The sequence below is a fragment of the Echinops telfairi genome, unplaced genomic scaffold, assembly GCF_000313985.2.
Source record: "Echinops telfairi isolate 266 unplaced genomic scaffold, ASM31398v2 ScPeMD7_7424;HRSCAF=8462, whole genome shotgun sequence".
In the NCBI taxonomy this organism is placed as follows: Eukaryota; Metazoa; Chordata; class Mammalia; order Afrosoricida; family Tenrecidae; genus Echinops; species Echinops telfairi.
The window spans coordinates 87,315,345-87,332,042 of NW_022111324.1; the positions used below are offsets into that span (position 1 = coordinate 87,315,345).

At 39.6% G+C, this 16,698-nt stretch overlaps 1 protein-coding gene across 1 annotated transcript in view; it reads right to left on the reverse strand.

Annotated features, from left to right (window-relative positions):
* COG2 (component of oligomeric golgi complex 2) overlaps positions 1–10,925 on the reverse strand; it is a 70,604-nt gene extending 59,679 nt beyond the window's left edge. The window contains exons 1-2 of the mRNA XM_045298210.1: positions 10,765–10,925; positions 921–1,082 (exon numbers count right to left, since the gene is read on the reverse strand). Of these exons, the coding sequence (XP_045154145.1) occupies positions 921–1,082; positions 10,765–10,836 (234 nt within the window). The 5' untranslated portion in view covers positions 10,837–10,925. The remainder of the gene's footprint in view (positions 1–920; positions 1,083–10,764) is intronic.
* Between the last annotated feature and the right edge of the window lie 5,773 nt (positions 10,926–16,698).

Below are 16,698 nucleotides of genomic sequence, written 5' to 3' on the forward strand. Positions count from 1 at the left end.
TTTCTCTTGCAAATTAGTCTAAATCAGCAAGATTTTATGTACCAACCAAATCCACTGCTGCCAAGTTGATTCAATTCAGTGACCCTGGAAGACAGCGTAGAACTGCTCCATATGGTTTCCAGGACTAAATATTTACAGAATTAGTCGGCTCATCTTTCTACCACGTACCAGCTGGTGGGTTTGTTGCTGGCCTTGCAGGTAGCAGACCAAAGGTCAACCTACCGCACCAGCAGGGTTCCTTATTCCATACTGTTGTTGTTAGGTATCAAGTCAGTTCCACCCATAGCAACCCTGTGCACAACAAACAAAACACTGTCTGGTCCTGCGCCACCCTTAGTTATACCTGAGCCCACTGTTGCAGCCACTGTGTCAATCTGTCTTGTGGAGGGCCTCCATTTCACCTTATTCCATGGTATTCGGTCAACCACACCAACCCATTGCCATCAAGTCAGTTTTGACTCACAGCAACTCTATAAGCAGAGGAGAACTGTTCTCAGAGTTTCCAAGGCTGTAAATCTTTATAGGAGCCTAATCTTTCATCTGCGTATAGATGGTGGGTTTGAACTGCTTTCCTTGCAGTTAGTAGCCCAACATATAACCCACTACACCATCAGGACTCGTGATAATAAGTAAGCAAGATAACAACAGACACAAAAAAATCACTCTATTGTTATTATCTTTTATTTTTCACTAATATTTACTACCTCAATGAAAAACGACCAGGCTAGAACAGTCTCAAATTAGTTTTAAAAATGTAAACAAAGAAAGTCTGTTCATTGTATAAATGAAAGTAGTAACCCTTTCAAGGTTATAGGAAGAAAATCAACTTGAAAGGTTTCTAACAGCACGCAGCGTTTTTAAGTAAACATGACAGAAATGTGTGTGTGTACTGGCCAGTAGGAAGTGGGAGTTCAGTTTACCAAGTTTGTGGAAAGGTTGACAAAATCTGCATAGTCCTTGTTGATGAGTTCAACCATGGCAGTCTTTAGAAGTTTATAGTAGAGTTCAAGATCATCTCTAAGTTCTTCTAGCTGGACGCGTTTCCTACATTCAGACACAAAATGATCAACATCGAAATCTTCCTGCAAAATAAACCCAGAAAGAAAAGTTATGCAATGCCATCACATTTACATAAACTGAGAGAAATCCTCTTCTGTTCTTTTCTAAGGCAACATTGCTGTATCAAGAGAGATGACACCAAGATGGCTCACTTTCAGAAGATGTTAAGAAGGAATGAATATCTAACCTAAACTATTCGTTCCTGTTACCTAAACTCTACCAGGGAGGTTTTTTGTTACAATGACACATTTAAAAAATGTTCCTCTCAAAATGAAAAGCTCAAGATAATTTTATAATTAATGTTCAAGGGTAAAAAATTTCAAGCAACACAGAACTACATGACAGAAAGTACAAAAAGTCACCCACACTGATATGCTAGATCAAGGACTATTTTTTTTATGATTCAAATTTTCGTTCCAGACTTCTATACACACACATATCTTAATATGTGTGCTGTTATTTTCTTCAGATAATAATATACCTGGGATATACTTTTGTGGTATCAACCCAAACCTAGTCAATTCCAAGTCACAATGACTTTATATAGCATTTCCTAGACTTTATGGGAGCAGACGGCCTCATCTTTCTCCTGAAGAGCAGCTAATGAGTTTGAACTGCTGACCTTGTGGTTACCAGTGCAATATGTACTCAACAGTACCACCACCATCTTTCTTTGTGTGTGGTAGTGCATAAAACTTTACTTTAGTATCATATTGATGTTGCATATACAAATGAAAATATGCTGAGGCTTTTAAAACCAATTTACAAGTAGTGGCTTCACAAACTATGTTTTTCATTTTCACTTTATGACATTCTGATGCTCCTGATTTCTACAAGCTTAGAAAGTTGCTTATTGTCTATTTTATCTGTGATTCCCTCAAACTTATTTAGGTCACTTGTATGTGTTATGTTGTCCTCTATAGAACAACAAAATATGAGTAGAATAAGAAAATTGTTTTTATAGAAACCAAGGCAAATGCTTTGGAAAGACTTGAAACAGGCAGGATGCTAAGAAAAATTTCTGTTAAATTAGGTATGGGAAGATAATCATGAACTGGGTGGTGCAAGGCAGAGAAGGACTATACAAATCGAAAGGGTTCGACAGCCTAAGAGAAACTAAAGCTTAATGCAAAAGAGACAATATATAAATCTAACCAGTAGATTGATTTTGCAGATAAAATAATTTCACATTACACCAATAAAATAAAAAAACGTTCCTATATATGCTTTAAAGTGTCAAGGTTCTAAAGCAGAAGTGTTCGCTATGAGCTTCTGAGACTATTAATCTTTATGGGAGCAGACTGCTTTATCTTTTTCCCAGAGTAGCTGGTGGATCCAATCTTGTGGTTAGTAACCCATTGTCTACCCCACCATGTCACAAGGTCCTATTTAAATGGATTTCTTTGTTTTTGATTAATCAATCCAATATCTGCCTAACAGTGTCAGATAAGAATTCCTGTCAAATGTCATTTCATAGCCACCCATTGGAAAACCATCTACTTCTTTATCTGGAGCCAGAATTAATCTGGACAGTTTGCATTTTGAGCTTATCTCAGGAAACATCTTCCATTATGAGTTACATAGCATACTACAGAAAGAAAATATGAGCAGGAATCATCATGAAGTCCCTGTCTTGCTACTAACTCTCTCTATAGCTTTATTTATTTAGAATCCCCATTAAATAAGTTTATTTTTAAAATCTTATAATGTGAAATAGGTGAAGGTTTATAGAGCAGATTATCAGTTTTAAATTAAACAATTCATCTATTTTATTTCAGCTCACCCACTGCAATCCCTTCAACGCACCCTCCCTTGTCCTACTTCCCTCTGACCCTTGTTCTCATTCTTCTTTCTTCCCCAAACCCTCTGAACTTTGTCCTTGGGCTAACACTGCTTCATTGATCCTAAATAGCTGATTTTACAAATACAGAATAAGTTCCCTTCCAGTCCTGCAGGGTGGCCAAGGGTTGGAATCTTGGGGGTTCCACCAGTAAGCCATGGTCTCTATTTGGAGTTCCATTCCACACTCCCTGCTCCCTCATTCTATATGTCTTTCTAATGTGATCATTTTCAGAGTCGGTAGGGCAGCTGGGCACCATCTCTTTATGCTAGTGCCAGGGTTGTGAGGACCGAGGCTGTGTGTCCATTGGTGTAACTGTCTCTAAATCTACCAGCCTTTCCATTTTCATCACTCTTCTTTCCTCTGGGCGAGGAGAGACCAACAGCTGTACTTTATTTTGATGGCTGCTGACAAGCTTTAAGACCTCAGTAGGTACTCACCAGAGTAGGTACAGAATATTATCTTTGCGAACTATTTTATGCCAATTGACCTTGTTGTGTTCCCCCCCCTGCAAAACTACGGTTCTGATTCCCAGGGTCCAGTGACTCATTCCTTCCAGGTGCTTATGACTACCAAGTTTTCATCACTTTTCCTCCATCATGCTGTCAGGTGCTGTTGAGTCACATCTGACCCATAGCCATCCAAGCTAACACTTATCTAGCCTGTGACTTACTCGACTTTTCATAATAATGATCTCTGTTTATCCTTTTGTGAGTTACAACATCAATCAGCATAATGTCCTCAGGGTTCATCCATGTTATTAAGTGGTTCACATATTTGTCCTTATTCCTTAATAATTATATATATGATTGTAGAAAAACCATTTACGAGCCTGTTAACTATTCTTTCTTTAAAGTTCTTTTCAGAGCTGAACTCCATGTTGCAACTGTAAAATGTACAGTGCAGCTGCAATGGAAAAATATTACTAGGTAATATTAGTACAAACTTTCCCATTATGTATTTATTCTCAGATAAACAAATATTGCTTAATATAAATACCCAAGTTACTTAGAATATCAGTGAGTACTAGATTAATCAGCTTTATAACAACCATTAATTTCATTTACCACAAATACTTTTACTTTGCATTGTAGTTCTTTAAAAATAATTGAAAACTATACACTTGTCAACTTTTTCTTTTTTTTTACACTTGTCAACGTTTAATAAATGTGCTAAGACTACTCAATTGGGAAAGAATGGTCTGTTCAACAAATGATTCTAGGACAACTGGATTTCTACATGTGAAGAATGAATCTGAACCCCTATTTTCTTTTTTTTTTAAAACAATAAATTATTTTATTGGGGCTCTTACAGCTCTTATAACAATCCATACACCAAATGTATAAAGCACATTTGTATATATGTTGCCATCATCATTTTCAAAACACTTTCTTTCTAACTGAACCAGTGGTATCAGCTCTTTTTACCCCTCCCTCCCCTACTCTCTTACCCTCCACCCTTAAACCCTGGATAAACTATATTGTTTTCTTATCTTATACTATCTGCTGTCACCCGTCACCTATGTTTCTCTTGTCGGGGGTGGGGGAGGTGGAGGGTGTTGTAAGTCGATCCTTGCTATTAGTTCCCTTTCTCCTCCCACTTTCCCCTGTCATGGTATCCAGCTCTTACCTGCACCAGGGTACAGACATGCCCCAGTCTAGCTGGGTTTGTAAGGTAGAACTGGGGTCATGATAGTGGGAGGGGGGCGGGGGGAAGCATTAAAGAATGTGTGTTTCCTCGGTGCTATGCTGACCCTGGCTGACTCATGCCTTTCATGTGACCTTTCTGTGAGGGGACGTCCACTTCTCTTCAGATGGGCTTTGGGTCTCTACTCTGACCCCACTCATTCGCATCCCTAATACTTAACATATAAATATATATACACAGGACTATGCTCCTATAATTATATACTAATATATTTACATATGCACACACCTGTATTTAAACCTCTATGTCTCTTGCCTGCTAGTTCTATCCTCAATTACCTTTTACTTTCCTCTCTCCCACTATCATGTTAGACCTTCATTTGGCTCTCAGTAATTCCTCTCAGCAGGCATTCTACGCCATTGATTTTAGATCTCTTCTTGTTCCCTTGTCCTTGGCTCTCCCCTCTCTTTCCCCCCCACAACCCAACTTCTCCTGTCTCCCCAAAACTATTGGCCCCATTGTTTACTCCTCAGGGTTGTTTATCTTGCCTATCTTCTATAGACATGAAACAAATAAATAAAAAGAAGGGGGCGGGGTTATAAATAGTTCTAGGTCTGTCTGCTGACCCTTATGTAAGTTTTCTGATCGAGTCTGGTGAGGTGCCAAGCCCTGAGTCTGAAGTCTAATTTTGGGATTCCTTGGGAACTTCGTTGCTTTGCTACCCTTGCTGCTCTGTTGCGATTCCTTCATGTTTCGCCCTAGGGAGTGCGGGGAGTGGGGGAGAGGGGTGCGGCGGGTGTCAGACCAGGCACAATTCCTGCACTGTGTCCCCTGCAGCGCTGTGTAGACTCCTATTTCCACACCACTTATAAAAACGAACTCATAATGGGTCAAACACTTAACTGTAAGAATTAAAACTATAAAACTCTTAGAAGGAAACAGGCAAAAATCTGCATGGTCTTGGATCTGGCAGCAGTTTCTTGAAAAATATGACAGCAAAAGCACAAGTCAACAGAAACAAAAAATGTTTTTAAGTTAGACTTAGTAAAAATTAAAGACTCTTGCGTACCAAAGGGCATTATCAGGAAAGTAAAAAAGGATGGAGACTCAGGGAACATGGCTGCCAAGTCATAAGCACATCTTTTCTTCTTTAATTCTACTTCTTCTATATATGTGATACCTCAGTTGTTAAACTCAAGTGTTAAAAAAGAAAAAACACAGAAAAGAACTGGATGCATTGTTCCAGTAAGAAATAATGGAAAACCAAGCAACTGGTGTCGAGGCCCAAAAGGACTCTGAATCACTATAGAGGCTTTTCGCCGTCTCCCATGTTACTGTTTCAGATCTTCTCCCATGTCACTATTTCAGATACACTATCACCAATCGAGTTGTTTCTGATTTACCCAAACTCACATTAACTCTTCAACCTCTTTGATGATCTATGTTCTCTGCTTCATGGTTAACAATTCACCCTTTTCACTACATTTGCTGCTTTAATCACATTTACGCCCCCCCCCAAAGATGTTGATGATGTTGAGACTTAGCCATGTTGTTTGGCCACCAAATCAGACAAGTGGTGGTGATGTTTCAAATGCTGCAATGATTTCTTTAATTCTATCGTGGTTCTCAGTTTTCCTCTAGCTTTACTGCTGGTATCACTAACTTGCTTTGGAGCCATGGTTATGATATTTTATGCAAAAAAATCACAATGACGTTTTAGCGCACTAACAAAGCACTATATTGTCTGAGAAAGAGCAGCATTTAGACTGAAGTGTTGACACGCCATGAGTGACTCATTCTCAGACTGTACAAGTTTTTTTCAAGTTGGATTTTTGGTTTTACTATCAAGCAAAGTTAAGAACAATAAGCAAATGTCTTTGAACTCTGCTGTTCGAGAAGTGGAAGTCAGAGCGTGGAGCTGTTCGACAACCGAAGTGAGGCATCATTGTATATGTGTGTGTGTGGAAATGGAAATACTACACATACACACACACACACACACACACACGCACACACGCACACACACACAGAAATCCTCTTCTTCTGAGCTGAATATTTGCTTACACATCTCTCCTGGCTTTTCTATCACTGCTCTCTCACCTTTTCCTCAGGGAATCTATTTCCACAATACCTGAATAGACTAAAACATTTGAGAAAACCATGGGAAAATATATTTTGAGAGGGTTAATAAAAATTCATTAAAAATAAATGACACTCTCACTCTTTGCAGTTGGTATGATTTTATATACAGAAAGCCCTCAAAACTCCACAAAGATTGCTAGAAGCAATTGAGAGATTTGGTAAAGTAGCAGAATACAAGATTAATAGGAAGAAATCAACTGGATTCCTGTATAGCAGCAACGAGAGCTCTGAAAAATACATCAAGAAAACAATACTATTTATAATAGCTACCAAAAAAGAAATACTTAGAATGTGCCCAGCCAAAGAAACAAAAGACCAACACAAAGAAAACCAAAGAACACTATTACAAGAAACCAAGAGAGACCTACACAAATGGAAGAATCTCCCGTAGTCACAGATAGGTAGACTTGTTAGTTATCATCTAGCCAGTTCTGGCCCACAGTGACCTTCTGCACAACAGAACAAAACACTGCACAGTCCTGTGCCATCCACCCTCACAATTGCTTCTAGGCCTGAGCCCACTGTTGCAGCCACTGTGTCAGTCCATCTCCTTGAGGGCTTTCCTCCTTCACTGCCCCTCCACTAGACCAAGTATGGTATGATGTCTTTCTCTAGGGACTGGTCTCTCCTGACAATACGGCCACGGTACATTGACGTCTTCATCAATCTTGCCTCTAAGGAGCCCTTTGGTGGCACCTTCTACCGAGACAGATTTGTTTGTCCTTTTAACAGTCCATGGTACTTTCAATATTCTTCTCTAGCACACAATTCTAATGCAGTTGTTCTTTTCCAGTCTTCCTAATTCAGTGTCTAACATCCACATGTATGGAAGATGATAGAAAATATTTGGGAATAATGGGAAATATTTCAAAGAAGGAACACAATGTTTAAGATATGATCTGCCTCCTTGAAACGTGTACTATCTCACTGAGACAGAAGTTTATACAATAGAGCATCAAGTGCTAAACTGAATAAAATAAGGGTTGGAAGTAATATGATATTAATATGATCTAAGTGGATGTAAATATATGTGAATGTGTTTCAAACCATTTCCAAAGATTAAAGGGCTATCAAGATGAAAAAATGCCCTGGTATATTCAATAATAAGATATAATTATTATGTGCCTCAAGTACTGCTCTAAGTACTGGGGATATAGATATCAAAAAGAAAGACAACTCTGTTATCAAGGAGCAAATATTCTACTGCAAAAATGGCACAATACATAAGCATGATATTAATGAATGATGATAAGTGCCAGAAAGAAAATTCAAAGGGCACTGTGAAGCAAGTGGAGGAGAGGTACGTTAACACAGCTAATCAGAAAAAGCACTGACAAAGGAGCTAGCCATGAGGAAACATAAGAAAGAATGTTACTGCCCTAGGGAACAGTGGGAGATGACGGACAACCCTAGAACTGTACCCTCCAGCCCCTGCCTTCAAATCTAGTCCCGGCTGTGATACTGGGTATCCCCACTGCACAGGGATGCTAAGGTCATGTCCCTAAATAAAAATCTTTATCTGGTTACCCAATAATTCAAGCTTGAGAAACAGAATGTATGCTCAAGAGTTCTGTCTACCATCTATGAAGAGACTATCTTAAAATAGGCTGAAATAACAATTTCTAAAGAATTTATATTCTAATGACTAATTAAAGTTCACATCTAGCTCCTTTGTTTAATATTATACCTGTTTGACATTACAGGCAGTCCCAAGCTTATGACAGGGTTTGTTACGGTGACTGTTGCTAAATTGGTTCTGAAAAGTAGGATATCTAACCCCCCCACCCATTATTATTGCCTATCATTATGCTATCTTGATGTATCCTATATTTTGGACACCTGTAAGTGAACATCCGAGGATGATGGCATTAACACATTAACATCACAATATTTAGTACATATTACTAATGGTAAGATGTACCCCCAAAAAGTGATCATTAACAGGTAGGTCATTGTAACTCACACATTAAGGACTACTTGTGTATTTCTGAAAAGGCAAAGGAAATCTCTAACTGGAAAATGTATTCATCTAGTTAACTAATATTTGAGTACCTAATCTGCTCCATGTCAGATTTCTTATTTCCCTCTCCTATTTCTCCCAATTTAACACTAATGATAATCTATGGCACATTTCGCCTACTTTTCAATTTACTTGAGTTCTTGGCTCTGGGGAACTTGAAAAAAAAGAGAAAAGACCCAAGCCTCAATATGCAATTAATTTGTTAAGTAAATGCTCAAAATAAAATTGATATTAAATGCAAAAAGTAAAACAAAACCAACCTATGTATATTAAGCTTCCTACTATTAACTTCAAAGAAATATCACAAGTAAAAATCGGTGTTTCAAGGGGCCACGAGTTCAACATTTATTCAAGAAATAAATTTTATAATACTGTCAAGAAAAAACACAGACTTGCTGTTATTTTTGCTACTCCTCCAGTTGTCTCCCTCTCCTCTCTCTTGGAAGTAAAATTTTATGATTTCTACTTCCTGAAACTTCATTTTCCGAAGATATTCGGTCACCTAAGATTAACAAAGGAACTGGGAGTAGAGCCGAAAGATGTCAGTGTTGAGAACCCAGGAGGTCTGATGAAATAAAGATAAACAAGTTAAGATACTCTGTGCTCCTGCAGTCAGAACAATGTTCCTAATCTGTTTGTGTCCTTGGTCCAATCATGTGTCCTTAGTTCATGCTTCCCTTACTTCAGAGTTGCACTTAGCCAGGAGGTGAAATAAATTCCTAAACCAGGAAGTTAACAATCTCCTGTGGGCACAACCACTCTGGTTACATGTTTCACTCTGGCAGTTTAGCAAGATCAAAGCGACAGTTCATTATTCCTAGGTCTATATGGTTCTCACATATTAAAAATGATATGGCCACACTAAAAATGATCCAGCTAAAAAAAGTTTTGTGTTTTTTTTAATCTAGAGTTTCAGAGCTGTGATTTGAATGCAAATATTAAAAAGCAGAGAGAATGATTTACCTTGAGAGTGAAAGAAGCATACATTTTAACTTGAAAATTAATTGAGAGAGAAATTCAGTCTTTCAAAATTTTAGATATCTACTATGAGTCAAAACTTTTAACTTTTAAACGCTAAAAGTAGCTATTAAGTGGTGTCAATAGTAAGTGTAGACTCAGAAGAATATACCAAATAAGTAGCCAAAATTCCTCTACCTCTGATTCAAATCCTGGGCATTTTCAAGGCTGTACTTGATAACTCTTTCAGTAAACATTTTCAATTCACATTTATTTTCTTGAAAAGTATTTCCTACAATTATCTGCAGGCTAACTTTAGGTTCATTTTATAAAGAGATATACAGCAACTTTAGAATAGGAAAAGGTTTTGTTTGTTGAACTGCAACAAAATTAGGGCGTATATCCCGTCTCGTTCTAGAAGTTTAAGGTGAATGCTGGTTTAGATGAACTCACTACTGTCATTGCGTCTATGCCAACTTATAGCGGAGTCTACAGGTCAAGGTAGAAATGCCCCTGTACGTTTCCTAGACGGTAACTCTCGGGAATAGAGAGCCCCAGCTTTCCCCGATGCTTTTGAACTGTGGATCATAGCCCAACGCGTAAACTTTACACCACCCGGGCTCCTTAAGTTTTAGATTAAGTGCCCCCCACCACACCCCCGCCAACTCGATCTTAGCAGATGTGCATCGAGTTTAAGAATTGCTGAGCTTCTATGTGCACACGGCAGTGCTCACACAAGATTCAGACAGGGGCCCTGGCAATCTGACGACACTGCACAGAGACAGGATCCGGTAATAACAAGGGTTTTAAATTAATCTCACAACCCCTTGCCCGGAACCTTGAAGCCTTTGCACCCAATCTGTACGATTTCACAGCAGGCTTTACTCCAGGCCACGTCTGTGAGCCAAGAGATTCACTGCAAAGTGCTACAAGGTCTCCTTCGAGGACCCGTCAACAGGGTAGGTTCCGGGGTCCCACTCCGCAGGTACTGGGAGGGGGCGTGAGCAGCGACAGCGGAAACCCGGAGAGCGCCGGGGGTGAGACAGCACCAGAACCTAACGCCTGGCCCGGCTCAGGGACGGGAAGCTCCGGCGCGCACCTTCGTAAACTCATCCTTGTCGAAGCACAATGTGTCCGGTCCCTTGGGGAGGTTCATCCTCGTCTTCTCCATCCCGCTGGCCGCTGCCTCTCAGTACCGAGACACACAAGAGGTAAACAGACCAGGAGGCCTTGCACACAGACACGGCGGCCGCAGCCACGGTCAATTTCCACTGCCCACAGGGCACTGCTTCCGCCAACATGGCAGCGCCCGCCCCGCAGCCAATGAACGAGGCCACCGGGCGGGGCCTCCTCGGGGCGTGGCCAAGAGGGGCCCTGGGCCGCCACCACAGAGCTCAGTGTGCCTACACTGTCCCCGTGCGGTCGGGGGTGGCACTGCTGCCTGAGCAAGCTGCAGGGAAATCACAAAGGGACTAGAGGAGTGGCTTAGAGGGCAGGTGGGGGCTTTTCTCCCACCCTACAATTGCCAATGTGTCTTTGGTGTTCTTTCAGGTATTCTTTCCTTACTGCATTCCCGTTCTGTTATGCCCAAAGATGTGAAAAAAGTCGTGCAAAATTGTTCTCTATAAGTAAGAAAGCACACTATTTACCTAGCTTATTTATCTGCCCCTGAAATTTAATAAATATCTTAATATGAGTTTATGGGTTTTTTTCCTCACCCACGGAAATAAATATGTACTGTAACAATTCCTGAACTGTTTGTGGTTTCTCGGATCTATTGGTTCTTTCAGAGCAGGCAATAGTAAAAGATTTAGTAATTAGACCAGAGACCACTCCGAATCTATCAATTGATCTGAAAAATTCATGTTAATATTAGCTATTGGTCGATGTATACTTCTCCTCTTAGACTTATAAACTTCATTGCAATTAGCATACTTGGAGCGATTTGCTTTGTTTCTTAGCATCAGGGTGGCCTCCCTATACATTGCTCAGAATAAATCTTGTGTTTCAGTTTCTTTGAATTTTTCTTTTGTGAAAACAGAACCATGAAGGTCATTCGAACATTTACATCCTGTTTCATTTCACAGAGGATTTTAAAGATGAGGTGGTTTACCTCTGTAAATATTTACAGTCTAGGAAACCTTACAGAAAGTTGCCATGAGTCTGAATCACTCAATGGCAGTGGGTTTGAGGGTGTGTGTGTGTGTGTGTGTGTGTGTGTGTGTGTGTGTGTGTTTGGTTTTCACTTCAAAGATAATTTGAGGTGGCTTGACTTGATTCCTGAATATTTCCCATTACAATTAGGTGACAAATAAATGCTCAAGGTGTCCCAAATTGTGCTTCATGTCTCTAACGAGTAAATATTATGAGTACCTAATGATCATAATATCTATTTATGGGAGACTAAAGTGGGATTTAGGACCCCTGAGCATTAACCGGAATATACTCTGATGTATATTTAGGACATAACTAACTAGTAGAAATTGTAAAGATTATTTATTTATTTATTTATGCTTGCATTATGGGGAAAAACTATGAAAACTTTGAAAAGATTAAAGATTTCTTAATGGAAAAATAAGTGGTTTGTGTTAGACAGGGTTCTCTAGAGAGACAAAACCAGATTGCCAATAATTTTATAAAGATAGATAAATAACACAAGAAATGAACTGTTATATTATATACAGATAGATATATAATACAAGAAATGAAAAGTTAAAATATAAAGCAGTACAAGTGGCCCAGTGCAACTGACTCTCGTGAGAGAGTTGTGAGACACTGGCAGTCCTTCAAGTCTTGAGTTTTGTCCCCTGAAAGTACGTTGGTAGTGATCGTGTGTGTGTGTGTGTGTGTGTGTGTGTGTGTGTGTGTCGTGGTCGAGGGTGTTGCCTCACGTTCTTGGCCGAGTTTAAGCGCACCTGTGTGGAGTTACGTGGCTGGTGCCTAGTATTGTGTGTGGCCCAGGTTGCATTTTCCCGTAGGTGTCTAACTCCTGTGCCTGATTTTTTTCCAACCCCTCTATTGTGGCCCTGCTAGGGAGGCATTTGGGAGGACATCCCCGTTTCCCCCTAATCTAGCGACCTGTACATGTATCTGAGGGTACTTTACTGTTTATTTGGGGTATACACCAAATACACACACTATAGAATTACGCAGCCCATCTCATGAAATGAAATCAACACCCAAATCCTATTAAACCTTCCATGTGAGTGGTCCTTTTTCTTCCCCATCCCATTCCTCATCCCTCCCTGGCAGCAACCCATCCCGCCCTGTTCCCAAGCTGTCCCTCATCTCGAACAGCTAAATCATTGTTTTGATTTTCATGTTTTGAATCTAATGATCACGTGCACTTCATAATATGTTTGTCTGACTAGAAGTCTTTTTTGATGGACTGTCTGTGCATGACCTCTGCCCATTTTTTAATTGGATAATTAACCTTTTTCTATAGACTTCAGAGAGTAGTCCTTTGTCCAATATATCACTGCCCAGAATTTTTTTTATCTGTGGGTTCTGGTTTTTATTTTTTAATTTTATTTAATTTTATTTTTAAATATCTTCTTTTTTTAATATCTTATTTTAAGTGGCCCTAACCATCTATTTTTGTCATCTGCTATGCTTTTCATTGTATTTGGTACTGTTTATGCTGTGCATTAAAGCCCTTAAGTTTGTCCCTATCGTTTCGACGATGATCTTTTCTGTTTACGTTTAGGTCTTTAATCCACCTTGAGTTTGTTTGTTTGTTTGCTTTTGTATGGAGCGAGCTATGGGTCCACGTTCACTCTTCTGCTAATAAAAATCAATTTTGGCAGCACCATTCATGAATGAGATGATAACTTCCCCTTTTGATATATTTTGGCCCTTTGTCAAAAATGAGTTGTCTGTAGGTGGATGGATTTATTTCTGGGATCTCCCCGCTGTTCCATTGATCTATCGATCTCTCACTGTACCACTACCAAGTTGTTTTGAATACTTTGGCTGTGTTTTGAAGTTAGAAAGTGAGAGGTATCTTACTTTATTCTTCTGCCTTAATAGTTTTTTCCTTACCCTGGGACCCTTTCTTTTCCATGGAAAAAGGGTGCTTAGTTTTTCCATCTCTTTAAAGAATGATGCTGGAATCTGGATCAGAATTGCATTATATTTATAGATTGTTTTAGCTAGTATTCACATTTTCTTTTTTAAAATTTATTTTCTTTTATTATTTTTTTTAGTATTCACATTTTCATAATGTTATTTCTTCCAAAACATGATCTTCCACTTTGGTTTTCTAACTCTAGGTTTTTGCACATTTCATTATAATATTTTGTTTTGTTTTCTTGAGCTGCCCTTTGAAATTTTCTATTCAGTTCTTTGACTTCATAATTTCTTCCATTTGCCTTGGGTGCTTTACAATTAAGAGCCAAGTTCCAGAGTTCCAGGGAAGAACTCACTCAACGTATCTTAAACTGAAAAAACTCAAGAAAAAATTCAAGCCTAGAATTGCAATATAGAAAGATTCTAGAGGAAAAATAGTGAATGATGCATCCAAAGAAGATGGAAAAATGTACACAGAGTCACTGTACCAAAAAGAACTGGTCGGCATTCAACCACTTCAGAAGGTAGCATATGAACAAGAGCCAATGGTGCTAAAGGAAGACATTCAAGCTGCAATGGACGCATTGGTCAAACATAAGGCTCCAATGTAAATCTATGATGAGGTCCCCCAGACAGGTAGCCAGCCCTGTCACCGGGATGAAGGATACGATGGGAAAACAACACACCAGAGGGAAACGGAGCAAACACGTCTGGGGACACACATGCATGTCTGCTGGTAGGAAAAGAGGAGGACTGACCTCCATTTTGGGAGAAGAATGACAGAAAATGCTTTGGGGACCCTTGGTGGGTAGTGTCTTTGGTGGTATGCACCGTATAGGCCACATTGAGTTGGTCTTCTGGGTGTGTTCTGGGGACTCAGGCTTGGTGCTGTGGAGCGCCGAGCCACCGAATCCTGGATCTTCAAGGTGCACAGCATGCTCCAGAGGCTGCATCAGTGAGATCCCATGTGGACACTCCACTGGATGACCTGGACTCTTCCGCAGACACACTTGTAACCTGAAGACATGTCAGAAAATACATGGTGTCTGAGGAAGCAAAGACAGCTGTACCAAGACTGTTGAACTGTTGGTAGACAGACAAACATATGCCCTATATGCTGTATTAAGATATGTATTATTCCAGAAAACCTGTCATGGATATGCTGTTTTATTTTTTCATATTAGAGTGTATCTCAGAGGGGTTATATCATTGGAGGTCACCTTCATGAAGTCGTGTTATATGTTTTTCTGTGTTTCAGTATATGAAACTGAGGATTGATGAACTTACAGCGACGGCAAGTAGAATAAGGGTTTGGGGAGCGGGGGGAGGGGGCACAGTAGTGATAGGGGTCGGGGAGGTAAAAGGGAGATGATGTCCAGGAATCCAGGAAGAAAAACAATGTTTGGAAACTGATTGTGGTAGCAATTACACAATTCTGCTTGACGTGATTGAATTATGGAATGATATATGTATTAACTCCCAGTTAATAATAAATTTTTACAAAGGCTCCCAGAATTGATGGAATACCAATGAAATGTTTCAACAGGCTGATGAAGCACTGAAAGCTCTTCCTCATCTATGCCAGGAAACTTGCAAAACAAGTAACTGGTCACCTGACTGGAAGCAATTCATATTTGTACCTATTACAAAGAAATGTGACCCAACAGAATGCTCAAATTTAGAACAATATGTGACAGGGAGCTGCCAGAGGTTCAGGCCAGATTCAAAAGAAGTTGGGGAACAAGGGATATCATTACTGACATCAAATGGATCTTGGCTGAAAGCAGAGAACACTAGAAAAATGTGTAGTTGTGTTTTATTGACTATGTAAAGGCATTCAACTGTGTGGCTCATTATAAACTATGGATAGCCTTGAGAAGAATGGGGGTTTCAGAACACTTCATTGTGCTCATGAGGAACTTGTAGAAGGATCAAGAAGCAGTTATACAAACAGAACAAGGGAATACTACATGGTATTTAAAATCAAGAAAGATGTGTGTCTTCTCACCATGCTTATCCAGTCTGTATGCTGAGAAAATCATTAGAGAAGCCAGATTATATGAAGAATGGGGTATCAGGATAGGAGGAAGGCTTATTAACAGCCTGCCAGAGGCAGATAACATACCCTTGCTTGCTGAAAGTGAGAATGATTTTGAGGTATGTTGATGAAGATCAAGGATTTCAGCCTTCAGTATGGATTATGGTAGTTGAAGAAATGTACAGTAAACAAATCAAAAGATAAAGTTAATGCAAAGTCATAGAGGAAGAGGCGTGTGAAACTGTTACCAGAAATTATGTGCCCCTACTATCCGTGGTGGGAAAAAACTGGGCTTCTACTCTTGTAAATAATTGCAGTCTCAGAAACCCCTGGGGGTCACTCTGAGGCAGCATTGATGGGATGGCAGTGAATTTGATTTTGGGGTTCCTGTCCTCGGGGCCCGGTTCCCAACTTGTGCTTCCCAGCCCTCTGCAAACACCTCTCTGGGAGTTCATATTAATGTGCATTTCTAATGGATCATTCCCAGCAATCTTTCCTTTTCAAAAATAAAATACGCTTCATCCAACAGCCTCTACATTTCTTTGACCTTCTCATTCACGTGTTCCTTTCTGAAAGATTTGCCTCTGTAGTGATCACCCAACTGGGGTGTGATGCCCCTGAGACTGCCTAAAACTCTCCAAAATATTTGCACACAGATCATTTTACAAGACTTATTTTGAAATCTTCTACTTCCATTTGCATTCTTCATAAATTTGATATGTCCAAGAATGAGTCTGATATCTCAATCCTCCTCTCACTTTTGAACAAACCAGTGTACATCTCCCCTCCCAAATTTGATTCTAATGAATTTCTTGGGGGAATGTCAAAGAATAAACTGACATGGTGCTTTTATTTCAGGTCATCTCCTTCCATGGTTAATCTTATTACCTTTAAACCTAAAGCTTACTCTCTTTCTTTCTGTTAAAC